This window comes from Acinonyx jubatus, chromosome D3, assembly GCF_027475565.1.
Source record: "Acinonyx jubatus isolate Ajub_Pintada_27869175 chromosome D3, VMU_Ajub_asm_v1.0, whole genome shotgun sequence".
In the NCBI taxonomy this organism is placed as follows: Eukaryota; Metazoa; Chordata; class Mammalia; order Carnivora; family Felidae; genus Acinonyx; species Acinonyx jubatus.
The window spans coordinates 67,699,586-67,717,069 of record NC_069392.1 but is presented as its reverse complement, the minus strand read 5'-3'; the positions used below and the strand labels follow the sequence as shown (position 1 = coordinate 67,717,069).

The following is a 17,484-nucleotide window of genomic DNA, read 5'->3' as shown; positions in this document are numbered from 1 at the left end:
AAGGTCGGTGACTCAAAGGCGCTGAGGCCGTCTAGAAGGAACAGAAGAGCATGCTTACCAGAGACCAACTAACTGGATAATAAGTAACGACTTTTTCTGTTCCTCAAGAACCTACGTGTCCCAGGTCTCTTCAACTTCACAGTGACTGATAGAACAAGCTGTCCCTGTCATCGAAGGCACGGGTTGAAAAGGGCACAGACACGTGCAGGCTTGTCTACAGAGCTCAGAATCGTGCTTCACAAAGGTGGCTACAGGGCAACACTGCATGAGAACTCAGTGTTAGGTTTCTTCCAAATGTGGCCCTGAGGGTGTAATTTTTGCTTGTAGGTTGACTTCCTGTGTTCTCTCCCTGTACATTTAGCACCGTTGCCTCTCTTTAGTGCCCCACGTTTAGAGAGAGGGGGAGATGTGTGCATTTTATAATGACATTGGGTGTTTTTTAAAATGTCGCAGAACCAAATATGTATAGGAGTAAATGCTGTCAGGAAATGTAATTTTACTTTCCTCTTATTAATTATTTAAATGTAAAGACATTATAGCATATTACTTTCAAAAGATATGCTTTAACAAATCATTTTATTACGCATGTCTTTTTAATAGCTGGAAGATATTCTGTGGTCAGGATTAACAGATCAGCATGTCCAACTCCCCATGGCAATTACTGCAGAGAATCTTGCTGTGAAATACAACATAAGCAGAGAAGACTGTGACAAATACGCCCTGCAGTCCCAGCAGAGGTGGAAAGCTGGTCAGTGAAATTGGATATTATAAATATCTATACAAAACTATGGGTGTGGGTGAAATGGGTAAAGTGCATCAAAGGTTATAAAATAAAAGAAGTCATAAAATAAAGGTTGTCAAATAAGTCGTGGGTATGTAATGTGCAGCATCATGACCATAGTTAACAATACTGTATTGCATATTTGAAGTTGCTAAGAGAGTAGATCTTAAAAGTTGTCATTACAAGAAAAAGTTGTTGTAGCTATGTATGGGGACAGATGTTAACTAGACTTATCATGGTGCTCGTTTTGCCACACTGTATATATGAACGTTGAGTCATTCTGTTGTACACCTGAAACTAATATAACGTTACATGTCAGTTGTACGTCAACGTAAAAAAAAAAAAATAGAAGAGATTTCTTTCATTTCAGACGATAATGGTCATATAACATTTGTTTTAAATTACACCTTTAGATGGGCGCCTGGGCGGCTCAGTTGGTAAAGCGTCCGACTTTGACTCAGGTCATGATCTCGTGGACCGTGAGTTCGAGCCCCGCGTCAGGCTCTGTGCTGACAGCTCTGAGCCTGGAGCCTGCTTTGGGTTCTGTCTCCCTCTCTCTCTGCCCCTCCCCCACTCATACTCTGACTCTCTCTGTCTCTCAAAAATGAGAGACATTAAAAAATGTTTTTTTAATTACACCTCTTGAAAATCACATTTTTCCTTCATGCTTTTGTTTTTAGATGGTCAGGTATTCTATTAATGATTGCAAAATTAACCAGAAATTTCTCTTTTGCAATACAGTAATACTACTTAAAAGTGGCCTTGTTGACTGACCTTATCTAGACGCTCGCATTTTGTCCTGAACTGGTTCTGTTGTTCGTAGAACGCTGAGGGCTCTGATACACTGTGAGAGATGAAGGGTCACAGGGACTGCCGGGACAGAGGATGTTTTCCTCTGTGAGGCATATCCTACTCACAGGGAGGGGACGATAATGTTTGGAAAGGACCCACTGGGTATCCTTTTGTGCCTTCCTCCTCCCGTTCCTAATTGAGCATCACTGCACCCAACTGGAAGACACAGCACACTACCCCACAGCCAGAGCTACAGCGTCCTTGGTATAACATTCCACGCTGCTGCCAGGCCAGCCCGAAGCGGGTACCCCGCCAGCAGTGTTTCATAAGGATGGTGAGTTGAAGAAGTTTGAGAGTCTCCTGAAAAAAGTTTTTGAAATAAACTGTTACAGACGAGCAGAAACTCTTATTTAGGGATGTTACGTACCTAGAATAGTGAGCATGAAGTCCATCTTAGCATTTCAGCGGGAGGAGTGGGGTGGAGCTGATGCCAGCCAATTCATTCCCTGTGTTTTTCGGTGGCACGTTCAAAGTGCGAACGTGTTGTTCCAGAGGTCAAGAGTCATCAGTTCTCTCTCTGCCTTGGCCACATAGAAGTTATCTGACCTCAGTCCTGTATTCACTGAGCATCTGTACAATGGAGATAAAAAATGTTTGCCTTCCCTTTTTTCCCTAATAGAGTTGTGAAATCCAAATATGGGAAGTGTTTTAGCCTGCTATAAAGTGATTTCACACTTAAGGTGGTATCACTCCCTGCTTATCCTTATTTCTGACACGTCAGATTACTGTAGTCCATTCGAGTCAGTGGAGATGGAAGTAGGTAAGCTGTTACACTTGGAACTGTGTCAGTAATAGCTCATATCGTTTCTTCAGGTTGCTTGTCACTACATTTCAGTTCCGGGTTTCTTGGCTCACTTCTTTTAGAGACCACTTCTTTTTTCTTCCTGTGCTAAACACTTAACGTAAGATCTACCATCTTAGCATATTTTTAAGTGTACAATAATTATTGTTGTACAACTTGGTACCTTTTAAATTACTTCTCAACTCAGAGAAGTTTAAATAAGACTTAAATTTACTTAGTGCTATTATACCTGTAGCTAACAGACCAGGACTGCTAATAATCTAGCAGTACCTTGTAAAAAAAAAATTGTAGTAAAAAAGGTCAAAAATTATAAGGTAAAAAAGATGCAGAATGCATTTGTATAGATTCATGGCAGTACATTAAATCCTCCGACAGGCAAGGTCAGTTGTACATGTAGTAAAGGCTTATTTTAAAGTAGGGCTGTGAGGAAAGGGGAGACCAGAAGTTACATTGAAGGATGTGTTTGATTTCATTTCTTATATCATCTTTTTTTTTTCCCCATTCTTATGATGGTCTCCTATTTCAGCTAATGATGCTGGCTACTTTAATAATGAGATGGTACCAATTGAGGTGAAGACTAAGAAGGGGAAACAGATGATGCAGGTAGATGAGCATGCGCGGCCCCAAACAACCCTGGAGCAGTTAAATAAACTGCCTCCAGTATTCAAGAAGGAAGGAACCGTTACTGCAGGGAATGCGTCGGTAGGTGGCACGTACCTTGAACTCTCGAACTCTTCTTATTGTGTTCAGTGCAGAGTAATCGTGAGGTGTCTTTTAGATACTTTTCATACTAGTCTTTAGTAATTTAGCTTAAATTAGTAGTGTTCATAGGGGCACCTGGGTGGCTCAGTCGGTTAATCGTCCGACTCATGGTTTCGGCTCAGGTCATGATCTCACAGTTTGTGAGTTCAAGCCCCACGTCAGTCTCTGTGCTGTCAGCAAGGAGCCTTCTTGGGATTCTCTCTCTCTCTCTCTCTCTCTCTCTCTCTCTCTCCCCCTCCCTCCCTCCCTCCCACCCCTCCCCCCACTAGCTCTCTCAAAATAAAAAAACTTTAAAAATTTGAAAAAAAAATTAGTAGTGTTCATATTCTGCTAATTGGGGTTTTCATGGTCCAAACCAAAATATTTTAACTAGGTGCTCTCATATAATACTCTTCCAATTTCTTGGTTCTTTCAGACTATTATCTGAGGAATCTGGAAGGAAATCTACCTGTGTTCATGTTTTGTTTTGTTTTGTTTTTTCCCTGATGCATACAGCTCATCAGATTTCTTACCTCTCCCCACATCTGGATATAAGCTCCTCTTGCCACCGTTTCCTGTTTTCCGTCGGTGAAAGTGGCATTCTGTGCCCGAGTCAGTCCCCGGCCCACCCGAGCACTGCGGGCACTACTTGCTATCCCCCAAATTGTGGTGCTGCTTCCTCTGTATTACCGTAATCCTAACATTACCCCGTTAGTTCAGATCATAATTAACTGGATCCTCTTGCCCTCTAATTAATCTTCTGTTTTTGTTTCCAAGGGGATATCCGATGGTGCTGGAGCTGTTATCATAGCTAGTGAAGATGCCGTTAAAAAACATAACTTCACACCACTCGCAAGAATTGTGGGCTATTTTGCATCTGGATGTGATCCCTCTATCATGGGTATTGGTAAGTTTGCAGTGAAACGGACCGGTCTGTTATGTCTCCAGAGTTAACTCTTCTCTGACATTCAGATACCTTAAACAGTAGCCAAATCAAGGTCACTTATGGAGAAAAGGAGATTGGTAATCAGTCATTTAAACAACTAATCTTCATGAAAAATGGTGCCAGGCACAGTAGGAAAACCAAGACTGTACAGACTCTTGTGGGCGGTTAATCATGTCTTACTGTCCGTTTGAGATATTTATTTATTTATTTATTTATTTATTTATTTATTTATTTATATGAAATTCATTGTCAAATTGGTTTCCAGACAACACCTCAATGCCCATCACCCACTTTCCCCTCCCTCCCACCCCCCACCAACCCTCAGTTTATTCTCAGTTTTTAAGAGTCTCTTATGGTTTGCCTCCTTCCCTCTCTGTAACTTTTTTCCCCCTTCCCCTCCCCCATGGTCTTCTGTTAAGTTTCTCAGGATCCACATAAGAGTGAAAACATATGGTATCTCTCTTTCTCTGTATGACTTATTTCACTTAGTATAACACTCTCCAGTTCCATCCACGTTGCTATAAAAGGCCATATTTCATTCTTTCTCATTGCCAAGTAGTATTCCATTGCCATTTGAGATCTTTAAAACTAACACCCAGAATAGAACAGAGAAGAATTACAAGGTGGGGACAAGATGAGAGAACACGCGATGGGGGAGAGATCCTGGGGTGAAACAGAGATTCCTGAATGCTGGCTGTTCTGCATGTGGTCACTAGTATATCTCATTTCTTCTTCCCACAACCCCTTTGTGAATGAGAAAATTGAAACTTAGGGAGGTTGTCTTGTAAAGTTCCAGACCAGTAAGTGATGGAGCCCGGATGAGAACCGGGCCTCTCTAATTCAAGTGCTCTTCTCACCGTGTTGTCTCAGGAAGTCAAAGTCATGCCCACCTGGCTCAGCTGGGCCTTAATAGGAAAATGAAGAATTACAGTGTATCTCACTTGGCAAAGATTAGCAGAACCCCTACAAACGTGTACAGTTGACCCTTGAACAATGTGGGGGTTAGGGGCGCCAGCTGTCATGTAGCCAAAATCCGAGTATAACTTTCAATTCCCTCAAAACTTAACTACAATAGCCTACTGTTGCCCAGAAGCCTTACCAATAACATAAACTGTTAACACATATTTTATATGTAGTAAATACTGTAATCTTACGATAAACTAGAGAAAAGGAAATGTTATTGACAAAATGCATTTATAGTACTCTACTATGTTTATCAAAAAAATATGCCTGTGAGTGGATCCACACAGTTCAAACTTATGTTGTTAAAGAGCCAACTGTATACTCTTTCTTGGCTTGAAAAATATGAATTAGGGGAACGAAAAGCTTTTCGCTGGATACACTCCAGGAACCGCAGCTGATGCTGACTGTAGTAGTTCCTGTCATCCTCGGAACTGATGAGGGGCCTCACCTACAAAAACATTCATGCCCAGAGGCTCTGATGTGTCCCACCTGTACCCTCATACCCCAAAGAAAAGCCTATGCCAGGGCTATGTTCAGATTCTTGATAGGCCCAGAGATTTTGCTATGAACTTAATTAGGCCTTCTTCAACTAATCAATGTTTGAAGTAGGTCCCACGCTAGAGGGAGGTTGACCTGTTGTGACCTGCATTCCCAGAGGTCCTTCAGTGTGAACCTCAAGCTTCTACCTGGGTAATTCCAGTGTGCTGATTGGGACTGAGTTAATACCCAACCGTGTTTGCTGCCATGTCCTTCGGAGATTTCTCTCTACAGAATTCCTAAAAAAGAAAGCTGGCATGTCCATACTTTGTCGGCTTTCACTGTGCTTCAGATTACTTTAACTAAACTTTAAGCTGTGTAAACATCTGTTAAGAGTCCATTTGCGGGGGGGCGGGGGGGGGGCACCTGGGCGGCTCAGTCGGTTAGGCTTCTGACTCTCTTTCGGCTCAGGTCTTGATCTCACAGTTTCATGAGTTTGAGCCCCACATCAGGCTCTATGCTCACAGCACAGAGGTTGCTTGGGATTCTCTCTGCCCCTCCCCTGCTTGCACTCTCTCTCTCTCTCTCAAATACATAAACTTTAAAAAAAAGTCCATTTTTTCTATGTTACAGGTTTAAAAGCTTATTAGCTTTCAGCTACTCGCTATCAACAAAACATCAGCTTTTGTTTTAGAGATGGAAGGTAGCTTAAAAACGTAAACATCTGTGTATTGGTATGGCATTTATCATTTCAGTGTCTAGAACAGTGGTTCCCAACCCCAAGTGATCATCAAAATCTGCCTGTAATCCCACCTCGAAAGATTTTGTTTCAGTACTTCCAGGGTGGAGCCTGGGAGTATGGCTTTTTTTTTTAAGTGTACCTAGGTGGCTTTGATGATCAATCAAATCTATCTGATATAGGTAAGTAGTTATTTTGTAGTTCTTTTTCAGTTTAACCTCAATTTTTACTAGGTTCTGTTACATTAATACAGTCAGCAAAAAAAAAATATAATTTTCCTTCGTTCTCTTCCAGGGTCTGAATGTTGGCCCTGTAGTACAACAAATACCATTGTGGAAGGCTTGATTCTTTCCCCCTTCAGGGCTTGAACAGATGCATATATACCGAATGCCCCACAGTGTCAAATGTCCCTTCACCTAAACAGCTGTCTATTGGTTGTCATATGGGATTAAACAAGTTAACTACATGAAATGGCACCAGATGAATAAGCCAGGGAGAGCCGTTATTGAGCGGTGGGGACTGACTCATCAATCCAGTTTCTAAGAATAGTTTCCTCAGTTATGCAGTTATCCAACATCAAGCAATCCTTAGCACTGTAGAGTAGCTACTGACCCAGAAAAAGGGGAAAAGCCAGGACCGAGAAAGAACAGTAATGGCTCCAAGGAAGGACACATATGGAAAGACAGTGCTCCCTGGAACTCGCCAGTGATGGCAATAGTGGGTGAAGCTTGGAACCTCTTTAGCTGTAGCAGCTCTGGCTTTATCTTTTATTGGGCTTTATTTGTAGAAAGGATTCCAGTGGTTAAAAAGAAAAATGTTAAAAACCAATTCAGAGCACTTCTGATGAGAAGCTTGTAGCCCAAAAAAGTTACCCAAGGTCACATAGCTATTTAGTGGTAGGCCTATTCTCATTTTCCCAATGAGAATACTATAACTTCCTGAGTCCCGGTAAATAACAGTGTTATGGGAACATGCTCTAAAACTCAAGTTGCGGCCCAGGATAGAGTAATGATTCTAAGTTAACAACATATCGAGTCATGCCTAATATGGATATGAAGGCAAGGAAGTATGTAGGATGGTGGGTGTCACATCCTCAGCTTTTAGTTCTGAGTGTCTTTCACAGGATGCTTCATCCCTGACCATGCTGGAAAACATGCTTTCCTGTTGACTGTCCATCCTGCTTTGGGGCCTTAGAGATACAAAGAGAATCTGGAACTAGGTTCTGTGCTAATGCGCAAAACTGGTTCTTCAAATTGAAAAGCGCTAACTGGGTGCCCTCAACCAATAAGCATACTGTTGTCCAAAGAACATTTTAACTAGGTGACAAAACAAGTTACGTTATATTTAGATTTCATTATGCTTCTCATACAGACTGATTTCTCATTTACCTTAGGTATATTTATGAAACTTGTTGCGGGATATTTGACTACTTGAATTCAGCAGAACATACCAGATAGATAGATAGATAGATAGATAGATAGATAGATAGATAATTTATGGCAATTTCGTTCTTTATGAACAGATAAAGAAGTAGATAATCTTCTTTAGCCAGATTTTTTACCTTATGGGAAAAAGTCAATATACCTAAAAATTATCAGCAGCATTAAACAGCCATGGGTGATCATCAGTAATCTGGGAGCTAAAGTTTCAGAAGTCTTACTGGGTAGATTTTGCATCTGCAGAGGGGGTTTTGTTTTGTTTAAATTCTCTGCCTACTGTTGGCATTATAAACACCTCTTTGCTTCAGAGATCTTTTCCCTCAAGTGCCTCGTGGCTTCCTGTCTTGCTGTGCCCACGTGGAGATGCTACTGCTGCTTCTTGCCTTTTGCCCAGATGGCCTGCAAGTTCAGAGTAGCCACAGTCTCTTCGGTACTAGGAATGCATGTGATTTGTATGTAGGAGAGCACTCGGTCTGCCTGGCCATTTGGTATGAAGCGTGGTCTGTAAATGCGGAACCCCAGATAGAACTCCTTTGGCTGTCTGAACCCTTAAAGCTGTTTATGGTAGAACGTCTCACGTGAGCCTCTCATCTACAATTGGACTGCATAACCAGCTTTTCCCTTGGGTTCTTTTTTCTGTTTTTTTATTGTCCCATCATTGAATAATGTGCTATCAAGGTAGTAAGAACTGTGGCTACTAATAACTGTCACATTATTTCTTCCTTCCTTACCTGTTTAGTAAAGAAGGAGAAATTTGATACTTAACTAAATATAAGATGAAATTGATTTTTGTGCTTATATAGGTCCTGTCCCTGCTATCAATGGGGCACTGAAGAAAACAGGACGGAGTCTTAAGGACATGGATTTGGTAGAGGTAAGTGTGATGCTTTTTTATATGAGTAAACCACCAACTTCTACAGCATTAATGGCTTTATTTGGTATTTTATAGCTCTTTTGTTTTAGTGCTATTGCCTTTCCAAATGATGTGCATCTAAATACGTATTACTTTTCATTACATGCCTAGGTTGGTACTTTTGTCTACCTGATTAAAATGCTTTATGTATATTTGAATAATTAAAACAGCCTGATTTTTTCTACTAAAATATGAATTTCTGGAAACTTCTTTGACCCTTATAAGACTATTACATTTTAGACTATTAATGTGTTTGTTGAATTCAATTGAATATGATATAAGGTGGGTGAGAAATAAACAACTTTAACCTTCTTTTATGGATGAAAATGAAAAAATACAAGCAAAAGAATTGACATAATAGAAAACTGTATCTGGTGCCAAATCTAGAAGTTTCTGGCCCTCTCCCCAAGTTAAAACTCCCCCTTCCCCAAACTTATCTTTGGCTTTTACACCATAGTGCAGCTAGATTTAGGATGTCATAATTTTTCACATAGAAAACTTAAGTTTATTGGTATGGTGATTTTTTTTTTTTTAATATTAGGTTAGAACAAAGGCATCTTAAATGTGTAGAATAATTAAAAGTAGGAGTAGAAAAGAAAATACTTGAGGCTGGATTATATACATTTTACATTTGGGGAGTATTTGAAAATTTTAGGTAACTAAACATATGCTCCTTGACATTGAAAGATAACAAATACAACAAAGGAAACGTCTCTATTTAAATTGGTAGAGAAGGGGCGTTCTCTGGGCACACGTGTGATCTCCTCTGTGGTAATCTCTCATCCAGGAAACCATGGTTTTAGACAAATGGCTTATCCTTAAATCTCTTCTTCCATTATTAGAGCCTCAAGGGGGCTAATTAATTACCATATTTGTATTAGCAAATAATGTCATTAAATTTTTTACTTTAGATTTCACACTTAAAAACTCTGTTTAAATTTGTCAGCTCTTCAAATCTGTTCATAATCATTTATAGATGTATATGTACTCAACGACATAGTGCTCAACATCTTGATATGATTGTCTTTGGGACTTTTGATGATCATGCCGATATAAAATGCCGATATAAAATGGAAAAATAATGTAGGATCTAAAGACAAACAAAGCACCATCTTGGGGAAACAGAAAATACAGTAGGAAAGAACATGACTAGATTTTGATCTCGACTCTGTAAAAGTTACCTCTCTTAACAGTTTTCCTACTGACACAATTTTCTAGCTACGATCACGTTGAAAATATACTGCTATGAACTTGAAGGAAGGTAATTTTTTTTTTTTATTTTTTTTTTTAACATTTATTTATTATTGAGAGACAGAGAGACACAGAGCGTGAGCAGGGGAGGGGTAGAGAGAAGGGGAGACACAGAATCTGAAGTAGGCTCCAGGCTCCGAGCTGTCAGCACAGAGCCTGATGCGGGGCTCGAACTCACAAACTGAGATCGTGACCTGAGCCGAAGTCGGACGCTTAACTGACTGAGCCACCCAGGTGCCCCAGGAAGGTAATTCATATAGCCAACCTTGTTAAGTAATAAATACAATACTTTTCAGATCTGCCTAGTATCAGCATAGTAACCATTCTGTGTGTCTGGCTCTGAAGGTTTATCCTTTGTCATATGTCAGTTTCTTCTAGGAATTATGGCAAGTAGCACTGTAGTAATAATATTAACAGCGATCATCTACTGAATAGTTGGTATGTGTCAGGTGCTACACTAGACACTTAATACCCATAATTTCATTTAACCTTGACAATAACTCTTAGGCTGTACTGCATCCACATTTTACTGTTGAGGGAACCTCGAGTGTCCAGAACTTAAAGAACATGCACTCAGCCAAGATTTGAGCCATCTCTCTGGCTTCAGAACCTGTGGACCATCTCCCACTGCCTCTAGTAGGTATGTTTATAACATTATTGAGGATTCCTTTTCTCCAAGGGATGCAGTGGACTTAAAGTATAAGTTAGTAAATACACCCATTTTCAAACCTGATGTCTTTACAAAGAGTGGTTGAAGATAAACTAAAATAACCTCGCAAGGTAGTTTAAATAGAAAAAAAAAAAGAGCAAAATTAGCCATCAGTAGGACTGGACAATTCTCGGTCGAAAATCAACTTATGAGTAAGGATTTTTACCAGTGTTTTGATTATTTTTAGGTGAATGAAGCTTTTGCTCCTCAGTACTTAGCAGTTCAGAAGAGTTTGGATCTTGACCCAAGTAAGACCAACGTGAATGGCGGAGCCATTGCTTTGGGTCACCCACTGGGAGGATCTGGAACAAGAATTATGGCACACCTGGTTCACGAATTAAGGTATCTGCTAGAAATTGTTGCATTTTATATTTGCCATCGTTGGTAAAAATGCACGGATTTAAGTTTCCCCAGAACAGTCCAACACTGTTCATTCCTCCTCATATCCCCCCGTACTGCTTCTCACCAGGAACAAGTTATACCCTTTTCGGCTGAGATTAGAGGTGACTCGGTTGACTTTTTTGGGGCCCTGCACTTGGGATGTGCACGCTTCCTTGTGTTTGCCATGGGCTCAGTGTAGCCCCTCAGCACATGCCCCCTCCTGGCTCTGCCCCCACCCGGTACTGGTACACAGCAGTCAGCACTCACGAGGCCACCGTCCTCATGGTGCTCGCACTCTAGTGCCCATTACAAGAGCGAGATAAAATTATTTAGGAAACCAGACAACATTTTGGGAGGGTTCCCATCTAGATGCTGTCATTTAAGAAACCGAAGCAAACTGCTAGTTTGGGTCTGAGCTAAGTGTTTCCTTCACTGTTGCTGGGGTTCCAGGAGGAGCCTTCTGTGTGTTTGATATCTTTCAGTCCTAATAGAAGAGCTCCTCCTTCCCATGCTGTGTGTTTTGGACCATTTCTTTCTGTTAGGAACGTTGCAAACAAAACCAAATATGTCAGGCCTAAAAAAAAAAAAAAAAATCACTCTGGCTCCTGTTAAGGTAAATGGGACTCATTTCACTTAATAAGTAATTGAATTGAAATGAGTGACGTGCACCAGAAAGTTCCGAGGTGGCTTTCTCAAGGTCGTTCTGTTAGATTGAGGAATGAGAACAGATTGTGATCCAGAGGAGTCTAATTTTTATGAAAGGGGCATGAAATGCTTCTAAATTACCTGCCTTTTCACATGGACAAACTTCACTAATTGCACTCACTCCAAGGTGCCATAAAAATCCGAAACCATATAAATCAAAGAGGCTGATGGCTCCTCACTCCTCCTCAGGAGGAGCCCGTCTCCGCCTGTCTCTGCCACCTCCTGTCTCTTCTTTCCCCCGGCACACCTCAGCGTCTCTGTCTCTCGGCTTCCCCCTTCTGTGTTACCACTTTCTTTTAGTACAAGTATTCCGCTTTCTCAATTCTTTCTCCTCTTGCGACTGTAAACCAATATTGAGGATTGGGGAAAAGATTGAGATGAGCTGAATGAGAATGATTAATGTAGATGTGACCATTATTAATTCTATTTAATTAGTTTTCGAATTAACTGTTCGTTTTTCATTCGGGTGGATTTCAGCCACTGCTTTCTCTTGCAGGCGTCGGGGTGGAAGATACGCTGTGGGATCAGCTTGCATCGGGGGCGGCCAGGGTATCGCAGTTATCATCGAAAGCACAGCCTGAGGGGCCTGCCGAGGCCCGCTCACACTTCGAGGGGCCAGGGCCACAGGGAGCCAGGTGACCTTCAGAGCAGCTGCAGAACCACACATGCCCTGTACTGAAAGTCATTGAGCTCGATGAAGGGATAGTGAGGCAAAAAGATGTGTCTCTCATGAATAAGAGCCCACGCCAGAATAAATAAGTTCTCTCAGATTTGCACCAGATGGGATCTATCTCTGAGCAAACGTCCAACCACAGAGGCCTTAAAAGAATTGGTATAATGCTGAATAATCACCACTTATGCCTTAGATAATACGAGTGCAAGAAAATTGAATAAATACTGCTTTAACTTCAGTTAATCCTTTCCTGTCATTTCTTGCATTTTTAAAAATTTTTAATTGAGGTAAAATACATGTAAGATAAAATTTACCATCGACCACATTTAAGTGTTATTAAATACATTGATGTTATTGATACAATCCCCGGTAGCATCCATCTCCAGAACTCTCTTCATCTCGTGGAGCTGAAACTCTGAGTCCCCGGTGCCCTCCCTGCGGCCCCCGGCCACCACCATTCGACTGTCTGCCTCTAAGAATCGGACTACCCAAGGCCCCGCACAAATAGAGTCATACAGGGTTTGTCCTGTTGTGACTGGCTTATTTCACCAGCATAATGTCCTCAGGGTTCGTCCACGTTGTGGTTCATGTCAGACTTTCCTTCCTTTTTTTTAAGGCTGAAGAATATTCCATTGTATGTAGAGAGCACGTTTGTTTATCTCTCCATCCATCTGTGGACGCCTGCTTTGCTGCGGCCCCTTGGCTTTTGTGAGTAACGCCGCTCTAAACAAGGCTGGCCAAATCTCTGTTCGTGGCCCTGCTGTCAGTTCTTTGGGGCATGTACCCAGGGGTGGAATTGCTGGGTGTCGTGGTAACTCTGTTTCTAATATGTCCAGGAATTGCCAAACCGTTGTCCACCCTGGCTGCCCCGTCTTACGCTCTCCCCAGCCGCGCGCAAGGGTTCCTCCCATTTCTCCACATCCTCATTGATACTTGCTGTTTTCTGTTTGTTTTTTATAATGGCCCGCCCAATGAGTGTGAGGTTAGGTACCTCGCTGGTTTTGAGTTGCATTTCCTTAATTAGTAGTGATGTGAAGCATCTTTTCCTGTGCTTATTGGCCGTACATACATCTTTTTTAGGGAAATGTCTATTTTAAGTCCTTTTCCCACTTGTTAAATGGAATTCTTTTTTGGTTGTAGTTGAATTGTATTTTTCAAAATTTTGAAAACCAGTTTAACTGGTGGTGTTTAGTGATGTTCGTAATTCGTTCTGAGGTAAATATCCAAGAAGCAGATTACTGAACTTGGTCCTGATATGTGCTGGTTATGTATTTTAAGTCTTCAAAGACATTTGAGTGGGAACGTACCTTCTTTTTAAAACAAATTTTTTTTAACGTTTACTAATTTTTGGAAGAGAGAGCGTGAGTTGGGGTAGAGGCAGAGAGAGAGGGAGACAGAGAATCCGAGGCAGACTCCAGGCTCCAAGCTGTCAGCACAGAGCCCAGTGCGAGGCTCGAACCCATGAACCACGAGATCATGACCTGAGCCGAAGTCAGACACTTAACCAACTGAGCCACCCCGGCGCCCCTTAAGAACCGTATTTTTTTTTTTTAATTTTTTTTTTAACATTTATTTATTTTTGAGACAGAGAGAGACAGAGCATGAACGGGGGAGGGGCAGAGAGAGAGAGAGAGACAGAATCGGAAGTAGGCTCCAGGCTCTGAGCCATCAACCCAGAGCCCAACGTGGGGCTCGAACCCACGGACCGCGAGATCGTGACCTGAGCCGAAGTCGGACGCTCAACCGACTGAGCCACCCAGGCGCCCCAAGAACCGTATTTTTAAATGGAAAATGTGGGGCTGGGAAAAGACTAGAAGTCCAGTCTCACAAGAAGGCATATGATACCTCTCTCTCTCCCACCACCAGCACTTCCAGCGGTCAGAAAGGAATGTTGCTGCTAACGTGGGCTGCGCAGCCAACGAAAGTGGGGAAACAGACAGTAGAAAGTGGCTGTTAGAAATCACTGAGCTTACATGACAATTTAGAGAAGCCTAGTTGAGTGTCACTGGAGCCACAGATGGGAGACCAGAGTTTTGCCCGGATTGCATCCTCCTCCTTCAGCCTCAATTTATCCGAATTCTGCCCTGTCTTCAGTCCTTTTTTATGCATACTCTTAGCCCAGTGGTTCTCAACAGGGGACGGTTTTATCCCCAGGGGTATTTGGCACTATCTGGAGATGTGTTTGGTTGTCATGACTACTGGCATCTAGTGGGTAGAGGTCAGGGATGCCGCTGAACATCCTGCAGTGCGCAGGACGGCCCCCCCCAACAAAGAATTCTCTGGCCCCAAATGTCAAGATGGCTGCTATTAAAAAATCCTGCTTTAACCCTCAATCCACCCATGTCCTTCTCATGTCCCTTCTTCATTCTGTGTTTGTTTATATAGGTATTAGCTCTGTGTGTGTGTGTGTGTGTGTGTGTGTGTGTGTGTGTGTGTACATACATAGACACCTTTAAATATAAAAATATTCAGCTTTCCACATCCTGCTGTGATTATATATGAACCAATATTGAGGATCGGAGGAATTTGGGAAGGTGAGATGAATGGGAACAAGTAATACAAATGTGACCATTATTCACTCTAATGCATAAGCCCCTTGTAAACACAGGGACGTCTTCAGTATACGTCACAGATAAGCCTTCTCTCTCTTGCCCCAGCGTCTCAGGTCTGCATGGCAGTGGCCTTGCTGCCCTTGCGTGCTGCTTCCAGACCGTTGTCTTCTCCCTTTTGCAGAATGCTGTGCTAGTTGGAGGTTTATGCTACTCAGTGTTACCACCCTACCACTTATCTTTATTTCCATTTCCTGGCTTCCTGCTTGGATGCTGTCCTCCAGTGGCTCTATGCTCGCTGCCTCCATCACCTTTTTTTTTTTTTTTATCATTAGAGAACGTCTTGGTTCTCAGAAGCTTTAGCATCCATTTGGTCAAGGACCCCCTGTTCCATGACCAAAAAAATACCAAGGACTTCGTCTTCATTCCGTATCAGACACCGGCTCCCTTGGTCATGTCAGCAGGGATTGTCACTGAGAAATAGTTGAAAAGAGGCACTTCCTAGGGAATGTCCCAGCACATGCCTCGGAAAGTTTTACCACCTTTTCCCATAATGGTTTGGTGTCGTTTTATTTGGATATAAAAAGAATGAGATCTTTTTTCTATTTTATTTTCTATTTGGCTGTTGCTAACGAACAGTGTTTGAGTATTCCGCATGTAGCCGGCTTGCTGAACCCTTGTATCAGCTCTGGTCACGTAGACGATCTTACTTACCTGTACTGCCCTTCTACACAGGGCTGGGACCTCTGATGCAATGTTGGGAGGAGGGAAAAATGCCAAATCCCGGGTTCCCCATTGAGTATCCATGATCCTTACGATAGGTGTGGGATAGGTACAGCTTACCAAACGAAGGAAGTTTCCACCTATCCCCAGTGTTACTAAGAAATGTACGAATCGTTCACTGTTTCTCCAGAGCACCCTAACCTGGTGTTGCCTCCACCACTTAATGGATCCCTCTAATGTCACAGCCACCTTCATGTTACCAAATCTCCCAGAAACCTTTCTGCCTTCATCTTACTTTTCCAAAACATGACACAAGGGACCCTCCTTTGGTCTTTTGCATCTGTTCCTCCAATAAATCTCTGCTTGTCGCTTTCTCAGGATTGGTCCTCAGCTGTGTGTCTTCTCTCCCTGCGTGATTTCATCCCTGGTCCTGGAAACCATCACATTTCCATCCCAACACTGGTCTCTCCAACTCCAGTCTCTTATCTAGCTGCCCTCTAGACATTTCTCTTGGGCATCTCCATCTTACACACGGCTTACACAGTAACTTCACCCAACCAACCCTTCTTAGTCCTTCCCCTCATGATTCCGGTAGCTCAAGTCAGAGGCCTCTCCCTCACCCCTTCTATCCTGTTCATCAAGTTTTATCAGTTCCTTCAGAATAGGTCTCAGATCCACCCTCTTCTTTCCACCTCCACCACTTTAGTCCAAGCTACCAGAATCCCTTGCCTGGACAACCGTAAGCCTACCTCCAGTCTTGGCCCCCTTTGTTCTCCAAGAAACTGCCAGGGGCACCTTTTTAAAATACAAATTATAGGTGGGAATGCAAGCTGGTGCAGCCACTCTGGAAAACAGTCTGGAGGTTCCTCAAAAAATTAAAAACAGAACTACCCTACGACCCAGCAACTGCACTACTAGGTATTTATCCAAGGGATACAGATGTGCTGTTTCCAAGGGACACATGCACCCCCATGTTTATAGCAGCACTATCAGCAACAGCCAAAGTAAGGAAAGAGCCCAAATGTCCATCGATGGATGAATGGATAAAGAAGATGTAGATATATACAATGGAGTATTATTCAGCAATCAAAAAGAATGAAATCTTATCATTTGCAACTACATGGATGGAACTAGAGGGTATTATGCTAAGTGAAATTAGAGAAAGACAAATATCATATGACTTCACTCATATGAGGACTTTAAGAGACAAAACAGATGAACATAAGGGAAGGGAAACAAAAATAATATAAAAACAGGGAGGAGGACAAAACATAAGAGACTCAAATATGAAGAACAAACAGAGGGTTACGGGAGGGGGTGTGGGGGGGGGATGAGCTAAATGGGTAAGGGGCAGTAAGGAATCTACTCCTGAAATCCTTGTTGCACTATATGCTAACTAATTTGGATGTAAAATTTTAAAAATAAAGTTAAAAACTAAAAAATGAATAAAATTTAAATAAAATTTTAAATTAAAAAAATTTAAAAAAAAAAAAGAAAAGAAACTTGGGAAAGGCTTAGCTCAGGGACACCCAGAAACTCTCTGGGAGCATCTGAGGTAGAGAGGAATTCACTAAAAACCCTTTCAATAATTTCAATAAATTTTACATTGAAAAAGGAAAAACAAAATACAAATTATTGGGTGGCTCAGTCAGTTAAGCGTCTGACTTTGGCTCAGGTGATAATCTCACGGTTTGTGGGTTTGAGCCCCACATCGGGCTCTCTGCTGTTCACGCAGATCCTGCTTTGGATCCCCTGTCTCTCTGTCTCTCTCTCTGTCTCTCTCTCTGTCTCTCTCTGTCTCTCTCTCTCTCTGCCCCTCCCCTGCTCGTGCTCTCTGTCT

General features: G+C 42.0%; 1 protein-coding gene across 2 annotated transcripts in view; it reads left to right on the top strand.

Moving 5' to 3' along the window:
- ACAA2 (acetyl-CoA acyltransferase 2) overlaps window positions 1–12,610 on the top strand; it is a 34,015-nt gene extending 21,405 nt beyond the window's left edge. For both annotated transcript variants that reach the window (XM_015072245.3, XM_027068944.2), the window contains 6 exons: window positions 601–748; window positions 2,962–3,137; window positions 3,954–4,083; window positions 8,544–8,614; window positions 10,801–10,955; window positions 12,196–12,610. In XM_015072245.3, coding sequence (XP_014927731.1) covers window positions 601–748; window positions 2,962–3,137; window positions 3,954–4,083; window positions 8,544–8,614; window positions 10,801–10,955; window positions 12,196–12,280 — 765 coding nt within the window. In that variant the 3' untranslated portion in view covers window positions 12,281–12,610. The remainder of the gene's footprint in view (window positions 1–600; window positions 749–2,961; window positions 3,138–3,953; window positions 4,084–8,543; window positions 8,615–10,800; window positions 10,956–12,195) is intronic.
- The last annotated feature ends 4,874 nt before the right edge of the window (window positions 12,611–17,484 follow it).